The 10,038-nt window shown below is 45.8% G+C and overlaps 1 protein-coding gene across 2 annotated transcripts in view; it reads right to left on the bottom strand.

The window, feature by feature from the left end:
• Positions 1 to 257: 257 nt before the first annotated feature.
• The window catches only part of Cmtm8 (CKLF like MARVEL transmembrane domain containing 8), a 98,122-nt gene continuing 88,341 nt past the window's right edge, over positions 258 to 10,038 (bottom strand). The window contains exons 3-5 of one of the 2 annotated variants that reach the window (XM_013144010.3): positions 3,976 to 4,190; positions 1,701 to 1,817; positions 258 to 520 (exon numbers count right to left, since the gene is read on the bottom strand). In XM_013144010.3, coding sequence (XP_012999464.1) covers positions 463 to 520; positions 1,701 to 1,817; positions 3,976 to 4,190 — 390 coding nt within the window. In that variant the 3' untranslated portion in view covers positions 258 to 462. The remainder of the gene's footprint in view (positions 521 to 1,700; positions 1,818 to 3,975; positions 4,191 to 10,038) is intronic. The other variant, XM_003480152.4, reaches the window with a different exon arrangement.

Below are 10,038 nucleotides of genomic sequence, written 5' to 3'. Positions count from 1 at the left end.
ACACCTGGGCATCCCAGCCAGAGAAGATGAAAATGTCCCCAGAACACACAGCCTCCAGTTTCTCCTTCTCCAGTCAGACACAATTCCCTGAGATTTTGCAACATTTAATCACAAAAGAATTGGCATTTGAAAAGTTAAGTTTTACAAACTTGACACATTCTTCATATCAGCAATTTATGTTTATGCATTATCTAAGAAAACAAAGTCTATGACGATGTCAACAAGATTCTTAAAGAGTTCATTACAAGATAGAGCGCTTTGCAAATAAGTATTCAGTTTAATTGTAACAAACCACAGTGAGCCAATTTAACTACATATATAAAAACATTAGTTAAATACAATTGTCTGGAAATATACATTATACCTACAGCTGTTTTTACAGTGAGATTCTTCCTGGGGTTTTTTTTTTTTTCCTTTTAATTATCAAAATGGTAAATCATTGTATGGTCCTGGATCTCCATGCTATAAAACTGAAATATGTGTTTCCAGCGTAGCAGATGGTGACCAGGAAGGCAAAGAACTAGGAAAAACAAAGCATAATAGAAAGGGGCTTAGGGCACATTGTAATTAGCAAAGTTGTCATTTCGCCTCCACTGAATCATGTCCATGCAACATTCCCTTGGCTCCAGGCTTTCTCATCTAAAATTACTTTATTGGTTCAATTACTCGCCTTCTCAAACGGTTTCTGGCCATGCTGTTTTTATTTTGTTCAAATATATCTGGAAGTCCTATAGTTTTGCTCAAATAACCTCGGGGAGTTACTTAAGAGTAAATATAGTGGGATAGAACTAAGGAAAGTATATCACTTCTAGTTTAGTACAGGCAATTTTAGACCAGGGTTGCTACAGGGTCAGCTCAGGGAAATGAGTCAGAGTGGACCTGAATAGGAATAAACCCAGGTGGTTTGTGTGCTCTGAACGGGGGTCGGGGCACAGGTCCTTCTTAAGCAGGTGACATGCCCATTCCAGCCCAGGGCTGTTGTTAACTAGAGTCCAATCTTACCAGACTTATGAATTGTTAATGTCACATGTATCTGTGTGCTTTACCTTTAAATAGAGATTTTAAAATATGAATACAAATAAAAAATAAAAGCCCCTGGGTACCATCAGTTTTAACATTATCCCTCTGTTCCCCTGCTCCATAGACTTCTTTTGGGGGTGGGCTCTTACGAGGCCACTCTCAGAGCAATTCTTAAAACTAGTCTTTAAAATTAGAAAAAATAACACACTATTTTGGTTTAGAAAACAGAACACAAGACATAAACTAAAAGTACAAGTTCTGACTTAATTCCCCTCTTCTCCAATTCCTTTGGGGGGGGGGGAACAAACAAACTTTTTTTTAGCCTTTACTTTTCTAGGCATCCCCAGGGCAAAAGCAAACATTTCTACTCAAAACAAAAATAAAAGGAATCACACAGTCTGCGTTTGCAATCTCAATGAGCTGCAGGCAGGAGAATAATTCCAAACAGCTCCCCCAGCTCAGCCTGCTTCAGGCACTGGGGCTGGGCCTCAGCAGAGGTTCCAACCTCAGGGCACTGCAGGCCACCAGGAGGGGACATCAGCTTTTGAGGTTTGAAACCACTATGCCCATTGTCATATTGCAAGTGGGTTTTTCTCCTGCAGAAAGCTTTGCTCTGCTCCCTGACCCCAGTAGGCCTTGGAAAAGGGGCAGGGGGGAGAGGGGTTGGCAGTGTCACTCACCGAGGAGGCAGCCCAGCTGTTGAAGTTGTGACTGTCCCTTTCCGGGGAGACAGAAGTAGCATCCACAACAGCAGCTGAGAGGTATAAGACGAAGGCACTGCCGTTGAAGCACAGGCCCTGGGAAAGGCAGAGGGCAGTGCTTAGGAGAGAAATAAGGAAGTGGCCAGAGCTGTCCCCAGTGTGGTCAGGGCCCAAGTGGACCGCGGAGGGAGTGGAGCCAGGCTGTGAGAAGGTGCCTGCAGGAGGAGAGGCTTCACAGTGCTCTTGCACAGACACCACGTGCACATCCTTGGGCCACGCATCTCCTGTCACCGGCTCTCCAGCCTCATCCCCTGCAGGTGTCAGCGTGGGGACCTTGGTGGTGAAGAAGGCAGCAACAGAGACAGGAGGACGCATTCTGCACCCTAACCAGTCCCTACCAGAGCGGGGAGCATCTGTCCCCCACACAGGCTGACTGATGTCCTAACCCCTGGCAGTCAGCAGGGCAGCACAGGGATGCGAGCTCCTCTGTAAGAACAGCAAGTTTTTAAAACTAAAAAGGGGGTGACAGATATTATCAGAGCCCTTTGGGGACTAATTCCACCTTCGGCTTCGCCTTTTTTTTCCCTATTTTTCGAGATGGGAGGTGTGTAAAGCCACGTAAGTAACTAGGTTTCAGTCATATTTAAACTTGAAACTACCCTCCCGTGGGTGTAAGTCCTGGTCTACCTGCACACCCCAGGAGGCGGGGCTGGGCAGAGGCAGGAAGAGAGATGACTCTCGAGATGACTCTCAGGGCGTGGGCTCCTGTGGTCTACCACCTTTTCCGCAGAGAGCCAGAAAGGAGCCAGGCAGCTCACATGTTTCTGACTGGAGGGAGAAAGGTCCACAGAATCCTCTCCATCAGGTCCCAGCACTGTCAGATGGCAACTCCTGGTACCACTCTGCCCTGTGCCCACACTGTGCCTAGCTGGGGCTCCACCAGGGTCATGCTTGGGTTCTGGCAGCTCCTGACACTCAACTGCCATTAGAAATATGGCCTCAAGGGAAGAGGAGTTGGAGGGGAGCAGCAACAAGATACATCACGTACAGGTACAAATTGCCTATGATGAATGTTATCATGTATATCTAAAATGTACCAATAGGGCTGGGGATTTAGCTCCTGCCTTGCAAGCATGTCATGAGTTCAATCCCCAGTAACAAAACAAACAAACAAAAAACTGAAATGTACCAAATATATATATATAATATATATGTATATTATATATATATATACATCCTCAAGAAGCCCTAGTTTCCCAGGATGACTCATTAGAATTGTGTTGTGTTTGGGTTTAGGAACGCACCTGCACATTTTTGAAAAAACAAAAAAGTTTCCACCTCACCTCCTAGACTACAAAGTGCTACACACTATTTGCCCAGTAAAGAATTCCCAATTGTTTAGAGATGTAGAAACAATTCAATATAGGTACCTCTGAGGAAGGGGAGGCTTCAATTTCCATTGTCTACCCTCTTCCAGCAAACTTAAACTTATTTTTCTTCAAAAAACTATTCCATACTGCTTTGAAAGCTATTCTCCCCACTTCTGGTCTTCCGTCAGGTACTACACACTAAACCCAGTGTGGCAGACACCCTACCCTTCCTTCTGGGGCACAGGCAAACCCCACACACAGGAAGGCACGGAACTATGTAACTTGATTTTTTTCCATTTAAAAAGTTACAAAAGGCCCTTCCTCAGGCAGGCCCTGATCTGGTCACAGCACTCACACCTCAGTGTGAATTTTCCCTTACTGCTGGGTGTCTGGACGCCACTTCTTCCTGGGATTACAGGCACTACTGGGACAGATGTCTCTGGACTTGTATTGGGGGCATCCATTGTGTTTGAGTCCCCACACGGGGTGAAGATGAGGGTTGGGGGGGCACTCAGACGGGCCAGCATACCCCTGACCTTGCCCATGCAGCCAAGACGATAAAACTCTTGTTTCCTCGGAGAGAAACAGGGAAGGCAGTTGGTGAGAGGTAGTCTTTCCACACAGCACCCCACTGGGGTACCTGGCTTATCCCAAGACCCTGCTCCCATCTCCAAGGGCCTAACTGTGGCTTCTTGGGGCTTATTTCATCGCCCACAGATAAATATGTACCGGGGTGCCTGGCTGGGGGTACTGCAGTGAAAACAGGTAAGATGGTCACGAAAAGAAGAGCAAGGAAATCAGTCTCTGAGATTGTTTCAGAGCTTAAGCAAGACACCAGCATGGCTCGACTTCAAAGAGGACACAGGAAGACTCTAGAGTCTCACCGAGGTTCACTGGCATGGGAGGAAGAGGAGTAGGCCCTCAATTTGCGGCTGCTCAAGCTGAAAGGCCTCAAAGCTCCCCGAGCACAAACGACAGTTCCTGGAAATGTCTGGGCACTGGCGAAGACAGAGCTTCTGGGATAACACAGGATCCCAGAGGAGGTGGCCGGCTGCTCCTTTTGGAGGGAGTAAGGAGCCGCAGCTCTTCTTTTTGATCCCTTTTTGGTATAAAAAAGGCTTTTTTTAATTAAAAAAAAAGATTAAAACCAAAGAGAATAAAATAGAATAAAAACAATCAAAACTAAACCAGTATAAGTGATATAGGACTCCAAAATCTAATAGTTACCATAATGCCTTTTGTTGCTTCAAAATAGATGTAGATACTTTCAGACATAGCAAAAATCAAACAGGAAAGAATAGAATAAACAATAAAGTCAAAACAGTGAATGCAATAAAGGACTTCGAAACAAGCCACTAGTAAATCAAAAATGGTTACCATAATATGTCTTGTTATCTTTCAGATAGCTGCTTCTACCTAGAAAAGGCTTTTTTAAAAAATTTGTTTGGTCTTTTTGAGACAAAAGTCTTGCTATGCTGTTCAGGATTGGCCTTGAACTCACTTTGTACCACAGGCTGGTCTCGAGCTTACAAAGATCCTCCTGCCTCAGCCTCCTGAGTGCTGGGATTACAGGTGTGTGCCACCACAACCAGTTTTAAAAAGGCTCTTTTTCTCCAGTGAAGGCACATATAGATAATAACTGGCAACTCTTTGATGACCCCATGCCATGTTATTGGTGCCTACAAGTTTGAAAGCCTAAACTGCTAATAATGTCTAATCCCTTCTCTGCAAATAGAAAGTTTGGTTTCGTAGAGTTTCAGAGCGCAGTTTGGCAGGCGTGACTATGAGCCACACAGGCCCTGCCTGCACAGCCTCCTGCCCCGAGTGACAATCTGCGCTCCAGGAGCCTGGTTCCAGCCACGGCCTGCCCCATGACTGGACAGACTTTAAAAGCAAAACAGCCATGTACCAGAGGATGGTGTTTCATACAAATGAAAGCACTTTCTAATTCAAAGCACCAGAGCTATGCTTTTGATCCCTTTTTGGTATATAAAAGTTTTTTTTTTTTAAAGTATAAAACCAAGGAAAATAAAATAGAATAAAACCAATCAAAACTAAACCAGTATAAGTGGCTTATGTTTCCACTATTTTGTATAGTACTTTCTGGTTTACTTGACTGATTCTAACTTTCCATTAGCTCCTGAGACAAAAAGGGACTTAAGAGGAAGCCTGCTTATGGCTTCTCTGAGTAGCAAGAGAAATTCCAGGTGTGCAGACGAGGAAAAGAAGGCCAGAGGTGATGGACAGTCAGTGCATAGATTTGGTAAGAAGAACCCAAATGAGTGATTTAAGAGAGATTATTTATTCCTCTCTCAGATAACAGGCATAGGAGCCAGACTGCACAGGTCGGGAGGTGTGTTTCTAGCACAGCTGCACCCAAGCCACCAAGGCGGGTAGTGGGACCGAGGGACAGACCTGCTCTCAGGGTCCACCCAGAGCCTTCACACTTCCTCTCCTTGTGTCCCAGTAGCCAGGTTCTGAGACCACCTGTTCAGGGTTGGCCTTGAACTCACTTTGTACCACAGGCTGGGGGTGCCTGGGAAATGTAGACTGTTGGGGTGGCCGTGGCTGAAAATCCTATGACTGGAGAAGGAAATGGACACGGAGGGATAATGAGACAGCCATAAGTGCAAGATTCTTGGGCTGGTGTCTGACACTGGGTCCTTGAGAGTTTAATGGAAGCCAGAGCGAACTGGGGTCAGCACCTGGACCTCCCAATCTTCCACGGCTCTCCATGAGAAGAGGGAAGAATGGCTCCTTCCTCTGGGTCCCTGGAATCTCACCGGTTTTTCTTTTCAGTATTTATATGTAATTCAGCCTGAATCCATTTGTCTCTTCCATCAGAGTCTGTCTTTTGGGACAGCAGAGATGTTCTATTCACCTGCTGCTTCCACCAAGTATCAGTGGAAGAGCCATTCATGTTTTGTTTTGTTTCATTTTGTTTTGTGACACAGGGTCTTGCTGTGGAGTTCAGCCTGGCTCAGCTTCCTTGCACTGTGATTACAGGCCTATGTCACCACGCCTGGCATGCGATTCACACCTGATGGAAGATACAGTGCAGGCAAAGACTGACATCCGTGAAAATCACCTCTGTGTTGGAGACCACTATGAAGCGGCTCTGAGCAGGATTTAAATTTTACTAATTGACTTTTTATGTTTGTCTGAGTCTATCCTAGGCCTAGGCCCCTTGCCTGGCGACAGGAGCTGATTCATAGTAAGTGAACCTCTATGAATCATGGTTCTGGCTGAGGCCTGTAGTGGCCTGTGAGGCCAGAGATACCCCAAAGGGCAAGATAAGGTCACAGCTGCAGACACTCTGGCTCCAACCCCAATTAGCTAGGTAGAGACTGCAGCTGCAAAGATTCCTCCTACAGTCTCACTTCTAGCATGTCTTCATGATAAGACAGTGCTACTGAATTGACCTGATTCATGACTTGGAGACGTCCTTGAAGTGACTCCCAAGGTCCTGCTCATTGCCTGCACTTTCCTCAGTTTCTCTGACCTTTGTCCTTGCTCCTAATATAAGTGGACTGACCCAGAGAATCCTTTGTCTCTACCCTCGAAGCCTTGAGCTTAATTAAAGGGTTTTGACCCTCCTTGAGCCCTAAAAATCATACAGTTTGTCTCTTTTTATTTAACCTCCGCCGAACACTCGTTTGGGAGATCGGGGATCTAGGACCATACTCGATACCTCTGTACACTCTAGCCTGTCCACAACAGCTGCTAGAGTTGCTCAGTGCTACTCTGAGTGTGATCCAGGGACCAGCAGCCTGAGCAGCACAAGTCTCTTTAAAAAGCTCATTCTCAGGCCCCACTCCTGGCTGCCCATATCATCTGTTAGGAATTTTCAGGTAGAATACATTCTTGGCTACATGCAGAAAAGCTGTCTTTTGAATCCACAGGTGAGGGAAATAGAGGAGGGAGGGTGTGGCAGGCCACGGGAAGAAAGGGGGCAGGATACGGGAAGAAAGGGGGCAGGATAACGGAGGTGGGTGAGGGAACAGACTTAAAAATGACTTCTCTCTCTCAGCCCACTGGCTACACAGCTTCGGACAAGTCACTTCTCAGCTCTTTCCTCTGCAGCAGAGCTGCTCGATATCTTCTGGGATCTGTTCAGTCTTCTCATAAGGCAGCCACTTTTAGCTGAGCACATGGCCACTCGGAATGCAATTTTCTCTTCAGTTTTTCTTGGGAGGACCACATTTGGGCTAACATGATGCAAGTGAAGCAACTTCAGCATCACAAATTAAAGGAAAGAAGTGTGCCCTCTCTCTGTCCTTTTCGTTACCTTCTCTCCCTGACTACAAAACATGGTAGTAGATGTGATGGCAGGTGCTGAAGTTGCCAGAAGTCAAGTGTTAAAGATGGCAGAGCCACTCATAGGAGGAAGCTAAGGTGCTTTTTGGTCTCATTTGACAAGTGACTTAAATATGGCTCAGGATAGGAGAGAGAAATAAGTTTTAAGCCAATGCTGTACTGGATCTCTCTATTGTAGATATCCAACTGATTATACTCTAAATTTACAAGATGGCAGAGCCATAAAAGTCTCTTCCACTGTTAAAAACAGTATGAATGGTGCAGAGCTCTACTGTTTCTTATTTTTGCTTTGTGACTGCGTCCGCTAGAGACCATCTAGAGGTAGTTGCTTCACACTTGACCATGCTTGCAGACTAAGTAAGTCATTTGGATTGAGTGGTTAGTGGGAACAGGAAGACTCGAGTCCCGGTCAGAACACTGTCCCACTGGGGGTGCAGACAAAGCCAGCAGCATGTTATGCCCTTAGGCCTTTGCTTCTCAGTCATGTGCTCATGTCAGGCTGAAAAGATTACCAAGACACATCCGTGCCGGCCCTCCCTGCTGAGATGGGACAATGCAAATGGCCACTTCTGGTGGCAAGAGAAACTGGGAGCCAGGCAAACTCCAGGGTTGACAGCTGTGCCTGGTCTTAGAGTTCTTGCCTCCTAACATCCTCTGAATCCCTTCATTTCTTCATCTGCAAAATGGGGGCAATCCATTCTATCTTTGGAGAGTCATTGTAAGAATGGAATAGCCCAAAATATAAAGGACCCAGGGTGACATCTGATTCATAGTGGGCACCCAGGAATGGGAGCCACACATGCCACTTGGAGAGCTCACAGGGCCTGCGGCCAGGTCAGCAGAGGTGAGCAACAAGGATGAGTCCCTGGGAAGTGCACTGCACACATTTTCCTGCTCTGAACTTTAGCTCATGTCACATTTATCATAAAACACACCCAAGCCTCTCTGAGTAAATGACATTAGTAGCTGAGGAGCTCGGGGAAGCTGTTGAGAAGCCACTGTAGCTTTTGCTGCATATTAAAGGAGGAAACAGGTGAGTTTGCACCTTTCCAGACACATTAAGGGGTGGGGTACTTCTCACAGTGGGTTCCAGTGCAAAGCTCATGCCGTACTGCGTGCTGAGCTAGGCCATGAAACACTAGTTTTTGCAGTGTCTCAGGAGTTCTCTCCCAGTGAAGCTTTTGGGAACTATCTAGATCTTCTCCACAGTCCGGGGATCCCTAAATGCAAAAAACCAAGAACAAACTCTAAAGTCATATGGCAGCAAAGCTGGACTGGAACATGGGGGTGATGTGCTCTTGATTGTCCCTCTTATCAGGAAAATTCACATTTTTATACAAATATATGTGTGCTGTATTCAAGTGCCGCCACAGACTTGGGGCCACATGCCCATATCATAGTGAACGCACCAAATCACCTTATTATCTTTCTAAAACTATAAAAAGCCAATCTTCATATCTGGCTTAAAAGTTTTGGTTAGGGACTGTCATGCTGTAATTATCTCTGAACTGGTGTTCCCACATTTTAGGTGCCTAGGAATTACCTGGACTGCTTGGGATAGTAGAGATTCCCATGCCTCTACAGGGTTTCTGATTCAGTTGGTGGAGTGGGACCTACAATTCTGTGTATCCGACAAGTGTCCAGTGATGCCAACGGCCTGGGGCACAGCCCTGAGCAGCCGGATTGTAGGTCTACCAGTTGCTTCAGCATGGATCCTGGCCAAGGGCTTGCAACATTCCTGCACTGGGTTGCAACACAGCAGCCAGGGTGACCCTGCAACCCCATTTATTGTGAGAGCCTCTGCTGGCAGTGAGTAACACAGAGACATGGTCTGAGCCTTTAGTGTCAGCAGATGGAGACCTGCTCTGGTGTCAGCTCCGGATCTCCAGTGAGCACCATCAACTTGGCTCCCAAAGGCTCTGAGAAGTTCTTAGGTGGCACAGTAAATAAAAGCCCCAATCAGAAGTCAGACCTATTTGAGCAGCATAAAATGAAGTTTTGAAAAACTGGCTCCTTATTTTATAATAAGGAGAATTTACTTGAAAAGCCAGGTTTCTGGGTTAAACAATTTACCAATCCAAAGTATGTCTTTGTGACATATTCCTAACATGTTTCGGATGCTAAGGAAGTGCCTGGGGGCCTAGAATTCAGCCCTGAGCTGTTTCCTCAGTTGTGTGAGCTGTCTGAGCCCTCACATGTGCGAATGTGCAACACCTGGCCTGGAGGTTCTCTGCCTTGTTTGACGACATAAATGACAAAACAGTTCTGCAGGGACTAAAGGTCCTGTGTCTTGGCCTCCAGCTGGGGTTCTTATCTACTGCCAGGCAGTGGAGTGCATGGAGCAGGAGATCAGAAAAAGATGTGTGTGCAAATCAAGGGAGCTGGAGCTCCATGTGCATAAATCTATTCAGGTGTAAACCTCATTTTCCTTACCTATAAAATGGGGACATACTTTATGTTGATAAATTCTGATAATGCTTATCTAGAGGTTTTAAAACCATGGAGTGCCAGAAGGGAGTAGTGTTAATTTTTTAAAAAGTATCTATAGAGGCACATTAAAAAAATAAAAAAGGAAAGGAAAGAAAGCCAATGCTTTAGGCCTGAAGAGAATATTTATGATCTAGATCAGA

Source organism: Cavia porcellus, unplaced genomic scaffold (genome assembly GCF_034190915.1).
Source record: "Cavia porcellus strain 051 isolate PalLab524CR breed Dunkin Hartley unplaced genomic scaffold, mCavPor4.1 scaffold_10, whole genome shotgun sequence".
NCBI classification, from domain to species: Eukaryota; Metazoa; Chordata; class Mammalia; order Rodentia; family Caviidae; genus Cavia; species Cavia porcellus.
The sequence above is the reverse complement of the archived record's forward strand: the minus strand, read 5'-3'. Positions and strand labels throughout refer to the sequence as shown.